At 37.4% G+C, this 21,390-nt stretch overlaps 1 protein-coding gene across 1 annotated transcript in view; it reads right to left on the bottom strand.

The window, feature by feature from the left end:
- Window positions 1–972: 972 nt before the first annotated feature.
- LOC129262101 (NADH dehydrogenase [ubiquinone] iron-sulfur protein 4, mitochondrial-like) overlaps window positions 973–21,390 on the bottom strand; it is a 43,170-nt gene continuing 22,752 nt past the window's right edge. The window contains exons 2-4 of the mRNA XM_054900142.2: window positions 4,553–4,728; window positions 2,819–2,892; window positions 973–1,990 (exon numbers count right to left, since the gene is read on the bottom strand). Coding sequence (XP_054756117.1) covers window positions 1,887–1,990; window positions 2,819–2,892; window positions 4,553–4,728 — 354 coding nt within the window. The 3' untranslated portion in view covers window positions 973–1,886. The remainder of the gene's footprint in view (window positions 1,991–2,818; window positions 2,893–4,552; window positions 4,729–21,390) is intronic.

Here is a 21,390-nt window from a genome sequence, read left to right as displayed (position 1 = left end):
TTGGGATCATATGTTTAATTTTTTAAAGTTGCTTTTAAAAGCAACCCTTTCTGCAACAACCCCCTGATCATGTTACATTATAAATCACAGATTTTGATCGATATGTAAAAAACATCTACTATAAACTTATTCACTTTTTTAGAGCCTTAACCCTAACTAGGCCGGGCTTTTTTGGCTGTTCTGTGGCCGGGGGGGGGGGGGGGGGGGGGGGGGGGTTGATTCAACCCCCCCCCCCTGAGATCTCGGCCGCTGATTGCGCGAGTGCCGCAAAAATTTGCACGCTGGTAGTGTGCGATGTAATCTACAAGGCTGTATGGTAAAATTTTCCAAAATAATTAGATTTTATTTTATATGAATTAATTATGCTAATTTATGCATAAATCATACTTTTTGCTCTTATTCACTAAATAAAGCTCCTAGAATGCTAATTTTTTGTAAAAATATTCTTTGTAGCATTCTTAACAATGGCAATTGAAAAAAAACTTCGGTTTGGAAATCAATTTCTTACGTATTTCTCTGTTTTTTTCACCAGATTTATTGCACAACCTTTTTGAAGCATAATTATGCTAAAATCAATTGCTTTCAGCTGTTTAAAGTAAAAATAATCATATCTTTAGGAATAAGATGAGAAAACTCAATTTGCATTGACTTTGTACACAAAATCATGTTTTGGAACAATTTTTGGTCTGACATGCACTTACAAAATGTTGCGTAATTTCGGAACCGCGTACCTGGGCGTCGTAAATTTTGTCTCAAAAGATGCGCGAGACTTAAAAGTATAAACTCTGCGAGTGGCGCGGTCAAAAAATTTCGCGCGGCGGAATGATCGCAGAAAATGTTGGGGGGGGTTGATTCAACCCCCCCTGGCCATTTTAGGGTTAATCACAGATGCATACCCTCATCAAAAGTTGCAGGTTCGAGCACATTTCACGGTATTTGAACCGTGTGAAAAAGAAAGGGAGATAAAATGTGTGAGTGAATAAACAAGATACTTTATTATCAATAAAGAATTGTACATATGTATCTTGTATACTTCATAATATAGACTATATGTTACAATAATAGAGGTCAACCCAATCATTCAAGTGCTTCACAAAAATTCATTTTGGATTGCTTGAGCAATCCCACAAAATTACACACTATTGAGTTTAAAGATGAATATATGTGATAATTTTTTTCAGAAATCATCCAATTAAGCACGGTGACAGACTAACAGGAGCAATTAGGTTTGAAGGATGATATGCCATCATCATTTTTTTTCTATTCTCTGGAGGAGAGTGTTTTCTTGTAATGAACAATCCAGCATAAATGAATAGAAGACTTGGTACTCTTACAACCTTACAGAATAAACCAAGACCTAAAGGGCAATATATTCAACCCAAATGGGTAGTCCAGTGAGTGCTGGGTAGTAACACCACTGTCGATGCATGTTATAAGAAAATGTGTGTTTTAAATAGGGGTTACCTATCTTGGTAGAAATGAAGTACAATCTTCTTATTGTAGATAATGGATATAAGCAGGAAAATAAATTGAAGGCTCTGTTGGTTTAATTGTACATGTAGCTTTGAATGAAACTGTGTTTTCAATCATTGATACTTTCTGAATTAGAATAAACATATGGAACAATTTCTTCTGTGGAGAATAGAAATAACAATTAAATTCGCAATCATGTTATACCCAAAATTCCCAAATATAGCATTATCATATGTCAAGATTTTCTCTTATCAAGTTCGTAAATTTGCATAAAGAACAGTACAGATAATCAAAAGAAAAGCACTCCTTTAGCCAATTTGTGATAAAAACCATATTCTCTAAACTTGACCATTGTGATGCACTGTACAACCAGGAAACAATTGAAACTACTTAAATCAAATAATGCAAAATACTCATTTCGTAGTAACTCTTGTTTTCTTATCCCATGAGAAGTTGGCTCCATAACTCTTGGCCCTGGGTTTGGATACCTGAGGTTCGGCCACCTCATATTGCCACCCTGGAGAATTAAGAGAAGATACAATAGAAAAAAATTAATATTCCTGGGAACATAAACATGCAAAGTACTGAGGCAAAGTGTCATACTCTCACCTGATTGAAAATGTACATGTTTCACCAAGCTGAAACGTATGTTAAATCCCAGAAAATTGAAAATTGATTCTTTATCATGAATGACTTGAGGCATCACATCTACAAGTACGGTCTGTTGCACCAAGTGCCACAAACTCCCACTATTGAGATCAAATAAAGGTTCAACATGCATGCTTTTGACTGGGTGCAAAATCAAGTTGCAACTATTTTTTTTTAGTTGTATTTAAATGCAACTCTTCGTGCAACCGGCTCTTGGATGTGGAATCTCAGTATTGATTCTGATTACTAAAATTTCATGGCAAGAATATTTGAATTCAGTTTTAAACTTCAACAAGAAAGAAAAGATCAAAAAGCTGGAGTTTAGATCTGGAATATTGCCCTGTCATATTAGAAATATAATAACATCCTGACAGGTATTTGTCAGGAAATATGATATCAGGTGTGTGTTTCATAAAGCTGTTCGTAGGTTAAGAGCGACTGTAAGAATGACTGGTGATCATTTCTTACGCGCTAAATAATCACCAATGAACATTAATGGTGAATATCATTTACCACAAGAAAGGATCACCAGTCGTTCTTAAAGCCACTCTTAACTTACGAACAGCTTTATGAACGGGCCCCAGGAGCAAACAAGCTCTTTCAAGGGATTGCATATTTGCTTGTCTCATTGATGAATTTATAAATTTGATCTAAACGAAGAATTCTACAGAGTATCAAGACTTCATTTTAACCTTACCGTTCTTTTCTGCAAATCTAATTGCTTCTTCCTTTGTCCTAAACGAGACATCAACATTGGATAGTGGATCAGCCCTGTGATTAGAACACAAAATAAAGAGAAAAAAATGTATCTATCATAACAAGGTAGCACACAACATAACTGGGGAAAATAGGATGCTTGACCAGTTTCAGAAAGCTGTTAGTCAACTTTTTAATATTGAGTGCCAATACAAATTAACAGAGGACTGAAATACAAAAACCACAAGTTTGCCCTGGAATTCTTACCTAGCATTTGACTAAGTGTGTCAGTTAGAAATCAAAACCAAATTGTGGCAAAAATATAGTTGGCATGGAAATTGTAAGTTAATATTAGAAATGTTCATTAAAGGGATACTCTGGGCTAAAATCGTTTATATCTAAATAAATACAGTAAAATTCAGAGCAAAATGCTGAAAATTCCATAAAAATCTAATAACAAATAGTGAAATTATTGAATTTTATTTAGCAATATATTGCGAAAACAGTCACATGCACGTCATCATGAGTATTCATAATGCAAAATGATGATGTCACATCCCCACTTTCCTTTTTCTTTATGTTATTACATGAAATTATAAATGTTTCATTTTTTCACACATGTGTGAATGGTATGTCTCCCTTGTAATGAAAAAAAATGTCGCAGCATTGAATATCTAATGCACGAAATCAGTTGTCAATCCAACTTTCTTGGTTCTTGACGGAAAATTTGAATAAATCTGATTTCACATATAAAATACAAAAGAACAGGTGAGGATAAGACATCATCAGTTTGCTCTAAAATATAAATGAAGACATGCCTAAAACTGATTCACCATCACCAGAATAATGCAAATCTTTAAAACACCATATCTTTGTAATTCCTTATCCGATTTTTATCAAATTGTCAGCGTTTTGTCTGTCTAATTTTTCTTTATCTGTTTGAATTATATCATGTTCAGCCTGGAGTACCCCTTTAAGTTGCACATTCATCTTTATCTGATTTGATTTGCATGATCCCTTATACAGCCATCAGCCTTCACCCGCATTCATGAAATTTTCTTACCAACCCCTTTCCCTTTTGAGACTCAACCGCATTTACACAATTTTGTAGACAATATCAATCAAATCTGGTATAGTGGGAACACATGTTAACTGTGATTGAGACATTCATTTGGCTTTCCATAATCTGTAAAATCTCTTGTACAATTATGCATACTTTTAAGAACAGCTTGCTTCATGAGACGCCCCGGTGAGGTTCAATTTTTACAATTGCGCTACAGCAACATTTAAGCTTTTAGAACACAATTCCATAAAAGTCATATAAAAAAGATAAAGTATTGAAACAAAAGAAATGGTTTATTCATCTTAAAGATGCATTAAATTCTATATGAAAACTATACCTGGCCTAACATTTATTTATCTGGCAAAAAGAAGCTGCTGAAAACTGCTTATCTAATAAAAGAGAGCCAATGGAGTAAATTATAAAGTCAAAGAGGGGCCTAAGCTTTCGATCCTAGCAGAATCTGCTAGGATTTATCTGCTCAAAAATAGAAGGGCAATTGCAATTAACATGAAAAATGGTCATGAATACCCAAGTACAAAGCTGGGGGCAGATTCATACAAATGTCAAATGTCTAAATTTGTTATCCTTTATGAAAACATACAGAATGGGCAATCATTCCCACAGAATGTCCATTCATGAGTTTATGATTGTTCTGTGAAAGTAGTTACTTACGTGGATGTCCATCCCATCAGGGGGTTCTCCCACCTCTCTCTGGTGTCAAACTCCAGGGTCCATCGATGGATGTTGTTAGTACCCGACTGCATAGCATGCTTGCTTGGTATGAAGATGCGAACTCTTCTGGTCTTGATGTGCTCCTCAGGAATACCAGAAATGGTAGTAATATCCATCTACAGTGAAAAAAAAAATGACATTGGCAATTATGGCTCTTCCAAAAAATTGATAGTATATATTCTCAGTTAGCACAAAGCAATATTCAATGCTTCAATGGTATAAAAATTTGGAAATGATCAACAAGTTGGGATTAGACGTTAATTCAGTAGTAATATTGATTTTATTTCTGTTGAACTTCAGTTCTTCTTGCTTGATGTTGAATCCATATACTGCCTTTCCCATTTTTGTCTTTCACGTTCTTCTCTTACCTCTTACATGTATTTCCTTAAAACAGAACTGCTTTCCCCTCTTAGTAGTTTTGTTGTTGTTTTGCTTCTCTTTTCATCACCATCATTTTCTGTTTTTTTCTTGCAATGGGTTTTGTTAGAACCACTTTCATGACTTTGTTTATCACACTCACCCCCACCCCTCCTCCACCTTTGATTATAACCCTCTGAAGTTCATGATAAATTGTATTCTCATTTATCTTCTCTCCTCTTCCTTCATCTTCTTAATCCTCATACACTTCTTTTTGTTCGTTACCCAGCACGAATTATAATACTCCATACTGACGCGCGTCGTATGTCACTGCATTATGCATGTGAATTGTGATGTGGACCCACCCAGGGGTGCACTACATGCCGCCGTGCACAGGAAAATCACAGGCACGGCATATGCAACACTTGCATGGGATTGCGTGAATTCAAGAATAGATTTCTTAGATTTTAACTACATGTAGAATAACATTATTCTACAAAACTTACCGAACGATATGAATCAAATTTCTGCTAATATTCCTAAAATACTACATTTAAGCACTGATTTCTCTTCTCGTTGACAAACTATGGAGTTTACTCGCATTTCCCGAATTTTGTGTCTAAAGAGAACGCGCAATTCACATTCATATCACAGACACAAGGGAAATACTAGGCACTAAAATTATTTAACACATAAATCGATGCAAAGCGTTTACGCAAAGTCGGCCAAGTGTCCAATCTTTTTATTGTATAGACTTTGGTGGAACGTTTGTTGACAGATGAACGGTAGCTCGAACTGCTGGCTTCGTTCAAGGCATGTAAAATTTTCTATTTTTTGTTTCATGTGTCATCCCTGGCTCCGTAAAGAGTAAGCACACGTTAGTGAATGATTTTTACTCTCTAGGGGCCTCCTGCAACCTGGCCTCCTGGCTACTCCATTCACCAATTACAGAGACCGAAGTTCTAACTCGATCTGCACAGGGACTATGGCCATATGTTTATGTATCAAGTTCGGATAGGTCTAAACCAGGGAAGAGGGAGTTGCGCGACAGCAGAAGTAAGTCACTTTTTTTTTTCCTTCTGACATTATTTTTTCCCATTTTGGTGCATTTCAGGCGAAAAAGGGAACAATCTTTATTTTGATCCAGTTCTTTTAATAAATATATTTTTATGAAATAAAGACAAAAATCGATGAGCCCCTTTGGGGGATTTTGCATTGTTAACCCCCTAATGGCCGGTTGCACGATCGCGAGCCATCTGTGTACGAGGTTTAAAAACTTCTCGAAACAGACGGCTGCCAGCTGTCTAGTTTTTTCCAAGAAAATCATATACAGTAGACTATGTCTATGTCTTTCAAATTTTTATGAGATACAGGTGTATTTGCCTAGCCTTAGCCTAAGCTTTCGCTTTGGCACACTTGATCATAATTTTATAAGGAATATTATTAACTGAAACTTAAAAGATTTTGTGAAATAAAAAGAAATTCACGTTAAATTTTATTAAACTCAAACCGTTAGGAGCGCAGACTAGCCTGGAGGCATCTGGGGAGTAAAAATATTTCTACTACGTAGGCTTACTCCCCATGACGCCTGGCGCGGCAAGGCATTGGGCCACACGAAGGAGAGTTTTCGGAGAAAACAATGTTGCTCCAAAATACTTGATTTGTTTAACTTGCTTATAATATAATATCACACGATTTTGTAAATGGAAAAGAAGTTCATTTCCCCCCATTAGGCACTTATAAAGTTTTTTTTTACACTAAAAATAATAAAAATATTAAGAAAAATCATGTAAGAAGATGAGCAGATACTCACCGATGATCTCGTCGCCATATTTCCTTCTTTGTTCGTAGCCTTGTTCGTATAACTTAAGAGAGATATCATGAGCAGTGCCAATAAAAAAAATAAAAAAACTTCAATCGGCCGATGATAATTGTGAATTGTAAAATACTTGCATTAGCCAATAAATATTTATGACCAAATGCAAGTATTTTACAATTCACGATATTCATCAGCCGATTGAAGTTTTTTTTTTTTTTAATTGGTATGGTGAGACTACCACATATCGACCACTCTTTTGAAACCGACCACCTTGCGCGCGTTAAAATTATTGCGTATTACAAACGATACGCGCGGGAGAGTAGGCGCAGTGTCCTTAGAAACGGTAAGAATCGATTTTACGAGAAAAAAAAAACCAACAAAAAGTAAAAATTTAGTAGAATTAATCAAAATTGTATTGACCAGACCCAAACCCCGCTGAAAAACCAAGAAATCCGATAGGAAACGGCTTTTGAACAAATATCCGTCGTCAATCGTCGAATCATGTGCCGGAGCTCGCAGTGGAAGTAGTGAGACGATCATTTAGCATGTTGACATCATAGAACTGATTTGGAAGAATAAAAATATTTCGGCACCGCGACAAGAATCGGCCGTAAACTTAGTGTATCGCGGGTGGTCGGTTTCAAAAGACGGGTGCAAATGAGCAAATGTAAAATCGTCGTATTCGTTGTTCGTCGATATATACGCGGATTTATTGGAGTCGCCGAGCGAAACATGGGAATCTGATCTGCTCAATTTTCTGCACAAATGAGACGAAAACTGGGTAAAATTGATGAATATTTTCGCAGATACGATGCTTAGAAGATTAGGTGGTCGATAAGAGGTAGTTCCAACCATACTGCTCATGATATCGTCGCCCTCTCTTATAGTTATACGCGTCTTGTATAACTTAGACCAAAAGCTTCGGTCTCTGTTATGTTGGTTGTTCAGCTGAACTCCGTTGGCTTCACTCACCAAATACAGAGACCGAAGTTCTAGCGCGATCTGTACAGGGGACTCAATGGCCATATGTTTATGTACTTAAGATTGGATAAAACGGGGAAGTGAATTTACGCGACAGCTGAGGTAAGTCACTGTTTTTGTTCCTTTTAACTTGATTTTTCTCCGTTTTTTGGCAATTAATGCCAAGAGGGAATATTAATTTGGATTTTGGTCGCGTTAATTTTCAAAAACTTTATTCATTAAAGACAAGAATTGAAGAGCCCAGACGGGGGGATTTTGCATTGCAAGTCCCCTAATGGTGGCTGCACGCTAGCGAGCCGTCTGTGTATGAGGAGAAATAAAAAAAAAAAAATGTTAAAAAACTCCTCGAAACAGACGGCTGCCAGCTGTCTAGTATAACTAGGCTTCGATAAGTACGAACAAAGAAGGAAATATGGCGACGAGATCATCGGTGAGTATCTGCTCATCTTCTTACATGATTTTTCTTAATATTTTTATTATTTTTAGTGTAAAAAAAACTTTATAAGTGCCTAATGCCAATGGGGGAATGAACTTCTTTTCCATTTACAAAATTGTGTGATAATAGGCACTTCAGGTGAAAATTAGGAAAGGCTGTTCCAGCATATTTGATGGGCTCACAATGAGGCTCAATATCTACGATTCACAAAACTGTTTGAATTTTCAAATTCCGATATCTAGAAGTCGAGTTATTGTCATCTTTGTGATGAAAAAACGGGCCTTTTTGTGGACAAAAGAAGATTGCGAAATCTTATTATTCTCTTTGTTTTGGACATGGCACATTTATAATACATAGCTTATGGGGAATTGTACAAGCTTTTTATTTAAATCTTAAAGTACTCAGATTGATTTGACATATTGGCATATGATTTCTTTGGTTCAAGGGCAACTACCCCTGGACGATAACCCCCCACCCCCCCACCCTCGGACAATTCCCCTCCCCCCACCCACCCTGGACAATTACCCCCCCCCCCCCCGGACAACTACACTATACCCCTATCCAAAAATCTACACCTAACCTAACCCTATTTCGGGGGTAATTGCCCTGTGGTAGGTTTGTGCACAGGGTAAACATGACTTGATATTGATTTTCTTTGCTTGAACATTAGAAATTAAGTTTTCAATGAATATAATTTGTAATCAAAGAAAGAGAATTAAAATAATAATCTTAGGATTTCTAGAAAAATATAAAAACAGATTGATTTCAATTGTCTATTATCTCATTATTGTCTTGTTATTATGGTCTCAATAAAATTGTTGATATTATTATTGTCTCATCATCGTTTCATTATTGTCCCAATTAGTATTATAATTATAATAATTATTATTATGATAATTATTTTTGTTTCATTAATATTATTTTCTAAATAATTATTACAATTATAATTACTATCATAGTAATTGTTATAATTATTTCATAATAATAATTATTATTGAAATAATAAATATTATTGTCTCAATAATTATAAGGCCTATAATTATAATTATGATTATTTTTATGATTATTTTTATAATCATAATAATTTTAATAATAATAATTATTGATGACCTTTCAATATTACTGTCTCAGTAATGATTACAATTATAATTACTTTCATTATAATTGTTATCATTATAATTATTCTATAATAATTAGTATTATTGTAATAATAGTTATTATTGTCTCATTAATTATAAGGCCTATAATTATAATTACTATAATTATAATTGTTTCTACAATTATATTTATTTTAATTATAAGTATTATTATTATAATGATTATTATTGATATCTCATTAATATTATTGTCTCAGTAATTATTACAATTCAAAGTACATCATTATAATTGTTATCATTATAATTATTTTATTATAATAATGATTACTGTAATAATTATGATTGTCAATAAATACTAGAATTGATGTCTCAATAATTATAACAATTATAATTATTATCATTATAATTATAATTGTTATCATTGTAATTAATAATTATTATAATTGTCTCAATGTTTATTGTCTCATATTATTAATGTCTCATCATCACTGTTAATTGCCTCATTATTGTCTTCTCTTACTTTTTCATAATATCTTCAAATTAATAATTAACACCATAACAAAGGTCCATAAATCAGATATCAAATTCATGAAACACATCTCATGTATGTAAACCTATTTCTAAATTAAATTCATGCAAGGAGCTTTCTGTGCCATTCAAAAATACGACTTTCATTAACAATACCATATTCTAGACATTCAGACGAATTCCAACAAAAAATCACATATCAAACAAAATTCTTGAAGTTTACTTGCAGTTTTGCTCTTAATACTTATTTCACACGAATTCTACAAAATTATTTTCAAAATAACAATTTGATTTTCATAATTAACAGAGCTCAAATCGTAATATAAAAAAATATACAACGGCTGAAACATACTGTGTCTGAATACCAAGACTAATCTCAGGCCCAACGCAGTGGGGATGACGTCACTCACAGCTGTTCGTATACGCTCAAAACAACCCTGCTCGATCGGCCGAGTCAGATTCACAAACACCTCATGACACTCAAAACTGAAGCTCATATTCGCAAACTCTCTACGGACCAAATTTGATTAGAATTTCACAAAATGTTCTCAAATATACAATTTTATTACTGACCGAGTTTACAAGGGATCCGATGATTACAAGAAGGTAATTTCAAGCAAAGAAAAATAAATACCTGAATATTAGGTCCTTCCCTCGCATGAAGGTAAGTTAGACTCCGTCTTGTATATTTCCGATGTTTACCGAAGATGTACGAAGCAACCGCGGGAATTTTTGACCAATCAAAATCAGCGGAATAAAGGAAGAAACTGACTCTGTCTTTTCGAGCAATGCCGAATGCAACTCCAGCGCTCGGCCAAAGTGCCGAGCGGAGCGAACTGTGTGTGTTAGATAGGCGCTCGCCATTCACTGCAATGCAAAAATCTACGTCTAGAGCTGTGTCCGCGCGATCGCCCGCCCGACTGAAGTGCCTAGTGATAAGCAAGTTAAACAAATCAAGTATTTTGGAGCAACATTGTTTTCCCAAAAACTCTCCTTCGTGTGGCCCAATGCCTTGCCGTGCCAGGCGTCATGGGGAGTAAGCCTACGTAGTAGAAATATTTTTACTCCCCAGACGCATCCAGGCTAGCGCAGACTTGTCTTGGCCTTGGCTTGGGAAGACCAGGCTGAAGCCAGCGCACAAACCCAGCGCACAGAATATATTGAAGCAAGCCAGCGCACAAATCCAGCGCACAGAGCTATCGCGATACAAACCGCCCTACACCGTGTGCGTAGTCTATTAGTCGCAGACCCTAAATACAGCTTAAATTCTCAAACGTCTCGAATATTGTCATAATGCGCACGGAAATGGTATAGTAAAAAGGCATAGTTACCGGAACTTACAGATGATTGAAAATATGGAACTTCCATAATGCACTATTCCACATTATGATTGCTTCAAATATTAGTATATGACTGATTTGTATAACATTTGAATATAATCATTAAAGGTCAAGTCCACCTCAGAAAAATGTTGATTTGTATCAAAAGAGAAAAATCAGACAAGCACAATGCTGAAAATTTCATCAAAATCGGATGTAAAATAAGAAAGTTATGACATTTCAAAGTTTCGCTTATTTTTAATAAAACAGTTATATGAACGAGCCAGTTACATCCAAATGAGAGAGTCGATGATGTCACTCACTCACTATTTCTTTTGTTTTTTATTGTTTTAATTATACAATATTTCAATTTTTACGAATTTGATGATTAGGACCTCCTTGCCTGAAGCACAAAATGTTAAAATAATGGAATTCCACGTGTTCAGGGAGGAATGAAACTTCATTTCACATGACAATGACGAGAAAATCAAAATATTTCATATTTCATATAATAAAATACAAAAGAAATAGTGAGTGAGTGATGTCATCAGTTCCCTCATTTGCATACCGACCGAGATGTGCATATAACTGTTTTGTGAAATGAAGCGAAACTTTAAAGTGTCATAACTTTCTTATTTTACATCCGATTTTGATGAAATTTTCAGTGTTATGCTTGTTGAATTTTTCTCTTTTTATTCAAATCAAGTTTTTGTTGGGGTGGACTTGTCCTTTAAGAATTGAATGGAGTATGTTTCTATATGGCATGAGTGCAGCTGAAAATAATACAGATAAAGAAGAATCAAACAAAGTTGGTAAAATGTAAACAATATCGGACAAGGTTAATAGAGTTATGATATTTTAAAGATCCGCATTTCGGCCAGTTCTATATGCATTTCTTCTTTAACATTCAATGGAGAAAAGTAATCTCTCCTGTATATTCCCACTTTTTTAATCACATGAATTCATGATTATTCAAATTTCCTCCTCCTATAGAATTACAAATATTGTATTAAAAATATTTAATGCATTTTTTCATTAATTTATGGACATTATCTTAATAAGAGACATCACATGATTAAAAAATGATTTCATGCAAGAGCATTTTATAAGCAAAACAAAGTTGGAACACGTACGTCATCATGATCACTTCAAATAGATAGTTATGACTGCGTGCATTTTATTTTCACAAAATACTGCTTACTTCAAAATTCAGTATCAGAGTTTGATGATTGCTTCCGGATTCTCTTTTGTAAATTCAACTCTAAAACTATACCCAGTTGTTGTGTGTCCGGACAGGTTGTGTGTCCGGACGATCAATTTTAGAAAGTCATTTTGAAAAATTTACAAGCGATCGAAGTTTCATCAATTTTTAGTACAAAATGTTAGGAAACAATATAAAGAACACAACAGAAGATGATTACAGCTATTGAATTCATATTTTTAGTGTAATCCAAAGACAAAAAAGAAGGCTTCAAAAATATAAAGTGTCCGCGGAGTATACAACCATTTTATGTGTTCTGAGTTTCCTATGTGTATCAATATAGTTTTTGCTTATTCCCTAAATAAAATGCATCAGTTAATAAATTTCATATGAAAGATCAGTCCCTCTCGCATGGGCCTTGGAACAGGGGGGGTAGACCACATTAAATTCTCAGAAAAAATTACATAACAACTTTGAAGCACTACCTGCGTTTCGGGGCATCTTATTAGACGCCGTCCCCTTTTTTGTGCGCCATTTAAAGTTCACCCCTAAATCGATGAAGTGATTAATGAAGATAACTCTGGTTAATTTTCATGACATAAAATGTTATTTTCGATTAGCGGCTAATTTATTACCAGCCCCCGGCTACCAAAGCGAAAATGTTGGAATACACGTACACACATAGCGCGCGCGATATTTTCGTCAACGCGCCCCGACATTTCGGGGCACCGTAGACCCCGTCCCCTTTTTCTGTGCACCAATGTTCACCCCTAGACCGATGAAGTGATTAATAAAGATCAATTTGGTTGATTTTCAAGACATAAAATTGTGATTTTGATTAGCGGCGAATTTATTACCAGACCAAAGCGGAATTGTTAAAATACACGTACATAATATAGCACGCCATAATAGCAAGTGCCGTATTTTCGTCAATGCACCCCCACCTTTCGGGGCATCGTAGACCCCGTCCCCCTTTTCTGTGCACCAATGTTCACCCCTAGATCGATGAAATGATTAATAAAGATCAATTTGGTTGATTTTCAAGAAATAAAATTGTGATTTTGATTAGCGGCGAATTTATTACCAGACCAAAGCGGAATTGTTGGAATACTCGTACATAATATAGCACGCCATAATAGCAAGTGCCGTATTTTCGTCAATGCAACCCCACCTTTCGGGGCATCGTAGACCCCGTCCCCCTTTTCTGTGCACCAATGTTCACCCCTAGATTGATGGAGTGATTAATAAAGATCAATTTGGTTGATTTTCAAGAAATAAAATCGTGATGATGATTAGTGGCGAATTTATTACCAGACCAAAGCGGAATTGTTGGAATACACGTACATAATATAGCACGCCATAATAGCAAGTGCCGTATTTTCGTCAATGCACCCCCACCTTTCGGGGCATCGTAGACCCCGTCCCCCTTTTCTGTGCACCAATGTTCACCCTTAGATCGATGAAGTGATTAATAAAGATCAATTTGGTTGATTTTCAAGAAATAAAATCGTGATTTCGATTAGCGGCGAATTTATTACCAGACCAAAGTGGAATTGTTGGAATATACACGTACATAATATATATAGCACGCCATAATAGCAGGCGCCGTATTTTCGTCAATGCACCCCCACCTTTCGGGGCATCGTAGACCCCGTCCCCTTTTTCTGTGCACCAATGTTCACCCCTAGATCGATGAAGTGATTAATAAAGATCAATTTGGTTGATTTTCAAGACATAAAATTGTGATTTCGATTAGCGGCGAATTTATTACCAGACCAAAGTGGAATTGTTGGAATACACGTATATAATACATATATAGCACGCGCTATATTTTCGTCCTTGCACCCCCTACCTTTCGGGGCATCGTAGACCCCCCGTCCCCCTTTTCTGTGCACCAATGTTCACCCCTAGATCGATGAAGTGATTAATGAAGATCAATTTGGTTGATTTTCAAGACATAAAATGGTGATTTCGATTAGCGGCGAATTTATTACCAGACCAAAGTGGAATTGTTGGAATATACACGTACATAATATATATAGCACGCCATAATAGCAGGCGCCGTATTTTCGTCAATGCACCCCCACCTTTCGGGGCATCGTAGACCCCGTCCCCTTTTTCTGTGCACCAATGTTCACCCCTAGATCGATGAAGTGATTAATAAAGATCAATTTGGTTGATTTTCAAGACATAAAATTGTGATTTCGATTAGCGGCGAATTTATTACCAGACCAAAGTGGAATTGTTGGAATACACGTATATAATACATATATAGCACGCGCTATATTTTCGTCCTTGCACCCCCTACCTTTCGGGGCATCGTAGACCCCCGTCCCCCTTTTCTGTGCACCAATATTCACCCCTAGATCGATGAAGTGATTAATAAAGATCAATTTGGTTGATTTACAAGACATAAAATTGTGATTTCGATTAGCGGCGAATTTATTACCAGACCAAAGTGGAATTGTTGGAATACACGTATATAATACATATATAGCACGCGCTATATTTTCGTCCTTGCACCCCCTACCTTTCAGGGCATCGTAGACCCCCCGTCCCCCTTTTCTGTGCACCAATGTTCACCCCTAGATCGATGAAGTGATTAATAAAGATCAATTTGGTTGATTTTCAAGACATAAAATGGTGATTTCGATTAGCGGCGAATTTATTACCAGACCAAAGTGGAATTGTTGGAATACACGTATATAATACATATATAGCACGCGCTATATTTTCGTCCTTGCACCCCCTACCTTTCGGGGCATCGTAGACCCCCCGTCCCCCTTTTCTGTGCACCAATGTTCACCCCTAGATCGATGAAGTGATTAATAAAGATCAATTTGGTTGATTTTCAAGACATAAAATGGTGATTTCGATTAGCGGCGAATTTATTACCAGACCAAAGTGGAATTGTTGGAATATACACGTACATAATATATATAGCACGCCATAATAGCAGGCGCCGTATTTTCGTCAATGCACCCCCACCTTTCGGGGCATCGTAGACCCCGTCCCCTTTTTCTGTGCACCAATGTTCACCCCTAGATCGATGAAGTGATTAATAAAGATCAATTTGGTTGATTTTCAAGACATAAAATTGTGATTTCGATTAGCGGCGAATTTATTACCAGACCAAAGTGGAATTGTTGGAATACACGTATATAATACATATATAGCACGCGCTATATTTTCGTCCTTGCACCCCCTACCTTTCGGGGCATCGTAGACCCCCCGTCCCCCTTTTCTGTGCACCAATGTTCACCCCTAGATCGATGAAGTGATTAATAAAGATCAATTTGGTTGATTTTCAAGACATAAAATGGTGATTTCGATTAGCGGCGAATTTATTACCAGACCAAAGTGGAATTGTTGGAATATACACGTACATAATATAAATAGCACGCCATAATAGCAGGCGCCGTATTTTCGTCAATGCACCCCCACCTTTCGGGGCATCGTAGACCCCGTCCCCTTTTTCTGTGCACCAATGTTCACCCCTAGATCGATGAAGTGATTGATAAAGATCAATTTGGTTGATTTTCAAGACATAAAATGGTGATTTCGATTAGCGGCGAATTTATTACCAGACCAAAGTGGAATTGTTGGAATACACGTATATAATACATATATAGCACGCGCTATATTTTCGTCCTTGCACCCCCTACCTTTCGGGGCATCGTAGACCCCCCGTCCCCCTTTTCTGTGCACCAATGTTCACCCCTAGATCGATGAAGTGATTAATAAAGATCAATTTGGTTGATTTTCAAGACATAAAATGGTGATTTCGATTAGCGGCGAATTTATTACCAGACCAAAGTGGAATTGTTGGAATATACACGTACATAATATATATAGCACGCCATAATAGCAGGCGCCGTATTTTCGTCAATGCACCCCCACCTTTCGGGGCATCGTAGACCCCGTCCCCTTTTTCTGTGCACCAATGTTCACCCCTAGATCGATGAAGTGATTAATAAAGATCAATTTGGTTGATTTTCAAGACATAAAATGGTGATTTCGATTAGCGGCGAATTTATTACCAGACCAAAGTGGAATTGTTGGAATACACGTATATAATACATATATAGCACGCGCTATATTTTCGTCCTTGCACCCCCTACCTTTCGGGGCATCGTAGACCCCCCGTCCCCCTTTTCTGTGCACCAATGTTCACCCCTAGATCGATGAAGTGATTAATAAAGATCAATTTGGTTGATTTTCAAGACATAAAATTGTGATTTCGATTAGCGGCGAATTTATTACCAGACCAAAGTGGAATTGTTGGAATATACACGTACATAATATATATAGCACGCCATAATAGCAGGCGCCGTATTTTCGTCAATGCACCCCCACCTTTCGGGGCATCGTAGACCCCGTCCCCTTTTTCTGTGCACCAATGTTCACCCCTAGATCGATGAAGTGATTAATAAAGATCAATTTGGTTGATTTTCAAGACATAAAATTGTGATTTTGATTAGCGGCGAATTTATTACCAGACCAAAGCGGAATTGTTTGAATACACGTACATAATATAGCACGCCATAATAGCAAGTGCCGTATTTTCGTCAATGCACCCCCACCTTTCGGGGCATCGTAGGCCCCGTCCTCCTTTTCTGTGCACCAATGTTCACCCCTAGATCGATGAAGTGATTAATAAAGATCAATTTGGTTGATTTTCAAGAAATAAAATTGTGATTTTGATTAGCGGCGAATTTATAACCAGACCAAAGCGGAATTGTTGGAATACACGTACATAATATAGCACGCCATAATAGCAAGTGCCGTATTTTCGTCAATGCACCACCACCTTTCGGGGCATCGTAGACCCCGTCCTCCTTTTCTGTTCACCAATGTTCACCCCTAGATCGATGAAGTGATTAATAAAGATCAATTTGGTTGATTTTCAAGAAATAGAATCGTGATTTCGATTAGCGGCGAATTTATTACCAGACCAAAGCGGAATTGTTGGAATACACGTATATAATACATATATAGCACGCGCTATATTTTCGTCCTTGCACCCCCTACCTTTCGGGGCATGGTAGACCCCCCGTCCCCCTTTTCTGTGCACCAATGTTCACCCCTAGATCGATGAAGTGATTAATAAAGATCAATTTGGTTGATTTTCAAGACATAAAATGGTGATTTCGATTAGCGGCGAATTTATTACCAGACCAAAGTGGAATTGTTGGAATATACACGTACATAATATATATAGCACGCCATAATAGCAGGCGCCGTATTTTCGTCAATGCACCCCCACCTTTCGGGGCATCGTAGACCCCGTCCCCTTTTTCTGTGCACCAATGTTCACCCCTAGATCGATGAAGTGATTAATAAAGATCAATTTGGTTGATTTTCAAGACATAAAATTGTGATTTCGATTAGCGGCGAATTTATTACCAGACCAAAGTGGAATTGTTGGAATACACGTATATAATACATATATAGCACGCGCTATATTTTCGTCCTTGCACCCCCTACCTTTCGGGGCATCGTAGACCCCCCGTCCCCCTTTTCTGTGCACCAATGTTCACCCCTAGATCGATGAAGTGATTAATAAAGATCAATTTGGTTGATTTTCAAGACATAAAATGGTGATTTCGATTAGCGGCGAATTTATTACCAGACCAAAGTGGAATTGTTGGAATATACACGTACATAATATATATAGCACGCCATAATAGCAGGCGCCGTATTTTCGTCAATGCACCCCCACCTTTCGGGGCATCGTAGACCCCGTCCCCTTTTTCTGTGCACCAATGTTCACCCCTAGATCGATGAAGTGATTAATAAAGATCAATTTGGTTGATTTTCAAGACATAAAATTGTTATTTTGATTAGCGGCGAATTTATTACCAGACCAAAGCGGAATTGTTGGAATACACGTACATAATATAGCACGCCATAATAGCAAGTGCCGTATTTTCGTCAATGCACCACCACCTTTCGGGGCATCGTAGACCCCGTCCTCCTTTTCTGTGCACCAATGTTCACCCCTAGATCGATGAAGTGATTAATAAAGATCAATTTGGTTGATTTTCAAGAAATAGAATCGTGATTTCGATTAGCGGCGAATTTATTACCAGACCAAAGCGGAATTGTTGGAATACTCGTACATAATATAGCACGCCATAATAGCAAGTGCCGTATTTTCGTCAATGCAACCCCACCTTTCGGGGCATCGTAGACCCCGTCCCCCTTTTCTGTGCACCAATGTTCACCCCTAGATTGATGGAGTGATTAATAAAGATCAATTTGGTTGATTTTCAAGAAATAAAATCGTGATGATGATTAGCGGCGAATTTATTACCAGACCAAAGCGGAATTGTTGGAATACACGTACATAATATAGCACGCCATAATAGCAAGTGCCGTATTTTCGTCAATGCACCCCCACCTTTCGGGGCATCGTAGACCCCGTCCCCCTTTTCTGTGCACCAATGTTCACCCTTAGATCGATGAAGTGATTAATAAAGATCAATTTGGTTGATTTTCAAGAAATAAAATCGTGATTTCGATTAGCGGCGAATTTATTACCAGACCAAAGTGGAATTGTTGGAATATACACGTACATAATATATATAGCACGCCATAATAGCAGGCGCCGTATTTTCGTCAATGCACCCCCACCTTTCGGGGCATCGTAGACCCCGTCCCCTTTTTCTGTGCACCAATGTTCACCCCTAGATCGATGAAGTGATTAATAAAGATCAATTTGGTTGATTTTCAAGACATAAAATTGTGATTTCGATTAGCGGCGAATTTATTACCAGACCAAAGTGGAATTGTTGGAATACATGTATATAATACATATATAGCACGCGCTATATTTTCGTCCTTGCACCCCCTACCTTTCGGGGCATCGTAGACCCCCCGTCCCCCTTTTCTGTGCACCAATGTTCACCCCTAGATCGATGAAGTGATTAATGAAGATCAATTTGGTTGATTTTCAAGACATAAAATGGTGATTTCGATTAGCGGCGAATTTATTACCAGACCAAAGTGGAATTGTTGGAATATACACGTACATAATATATATAGCACGCCATAATAGCAGGCGCCGTATTTTCGTCAATGCACCCCCACCTTTCGGGGCATCGTAGACCCCGTCCCCTTTTTCTGTGCACCAATGTTCACCCCTAGATCGATGAAGTGATTAATAAAGATCAATTTGGTTGATTTTCAAGAAATAAAATTGTGATTTCGATTAGCGGCGAATTTATTACCAGACCAAAGTGGAATTGTTGGAATACACGTATATAATACATATATAGCACGCGCTATATTTTCGTCCTTGCACCCCCTACCTTTCGGGGCATCGTAGACCCCCGTCCCCCTTTTCTGTGCACCAATGTTCACCCCTAGATCGATGAAGTGATTAATAAAGATCAATTTGGTTGATTTTCAAGACATAAAATTGTGATTTCGATTAGCGGCGAATTTATTACCAGACCAAAGTGGAATTGTTGGAATACACGTATATAATACATATATAGCACGCGCTATATTTTCGTCCTTGCACCCCCTACCTTTCGGGGCATCGTAGACCCCCCGTCCCCCTTTTCTGTGCACCAATGTTCACCCCTAGATCGATGAAGTGATTAATAAAGATCAATTTGGTTGATTTTCAAGAAATAGAATCGTGATTTCGATTAGCGGCGAATTTATTACCAGACCAAAGCGGAATTGTTGGAATACTCGTACATAATATAGCACGCCATAATAGCAAGTGCCGTATTTTCGTCAATGCAACCCCACCTTTCGGGGCATCGTAGACCCCGTCCCCCTTTTCTGTGCACCAATGTTCACCCCTAGATTGATGAAGTGATTAATAAAGATCAATTTGGTTGATTTTCAAGAAATAAAATCGTGATGATGATTAGCGGCGAATTTATTACCAGACCAAAGCGGAATTGTTGGAATATACACGTACATAATATATATAGCACGCCATAATAGCAGGCGCCGTATTTTCGTCAATGCACCCCCACCTTTCGGGGCATCGTAGACCCCGTCCCCTTTTTCTGTGCACCAATGTTCACCCCTAGATCGATGAAGTGATTAATAAAGATCAATTTGGTTGATTTTCAAGACATAAAATTGTGATTTCGATTAGCGGCGAATTTATTACCAGACCAAAGTGGAATTGTTGGAATACACGTATATAATACATATATAGCACGCGCTATATTTTCGTCCTTGCACCCCCTACCTTTCGGGGCATCGTAGACCCCCCGTCCCCCTTTTCTGTGCACCAATGTTCACCCCTAGATCGATGAAGTGATTAATGAAGATCAATTTGGTTGATTTTCAAAACATAAAATGGTGATTTCGATTAGCGGCGAATTTATTACCAGACCAAAGTGGAATTGTTGGAATATACACGTACATAATATATATAGCACGCCATAATAGCAGGCGCCGTATTTTCGTCAATGCACCCCCACCTTTCGGGGCATCGTAGACCCCGTCCCCTTTTTCTGTGCACCAATGTTCACCCCTAGATCGATGAAGTGATTAATAAAGATCAATTTGGTTGATTTTCAAGAAATAAAATTGTGATTTCGATTAGCGGCGAATTTATTACCAGACCAAAGTGGAATTGTTGGAATACACGTATATAATACATATATAGCACGCGCTATATTTTCGTCCTTGCACCCCCTACCTTTCGGGGCATCGTAGACCCCCCGTCCCCCTTTTCTGTGCACCAATGTTCACCCCTAGATCGATGAAGTGATTAATGAAGATCAATTTGGTTGATTTTCAAGACATAAAATGGTGATTTCGATTAGCGGCGAATTTATTACCAGACCAAAGTGGAATTGTTGGAATATACACGTACATAATATATATAGCACGCCATAATAGCAGGCGCCGTATTTTCGTCAATGCACCCCCACCTTTCGGGGCATCGTAGACCCCGTCCCCTTTTTCTGTGCACCAATGTTCACCCCTAGATCGATGAAGTGATTAATAAAGATCAATTTGGTTGATTTTCAAGAAATAAAATTGTGATTTCGATTAGCGGCGA

This window comes from Lytechinus pictus, chromosome 5 (assembly GCF_037042905.1).
Source record: "Lytechinus pictus isolate F3 Inbred chromosome 5, Lp3.0, whole genome shotgun sequence".
Classification (NCBI taxonomy): domain Eukaryota; kingdom Metazoa; phylum Echinodermata; class Echinoidea; order Temnopleuroida; family Toxopneustidae; genus Lytechinus; species Lytechinus pictus.
Note: the sequence above shows the minus strand (reverse complement) of the source record. Positions and strands in the feature narration are given on the sequence as shown.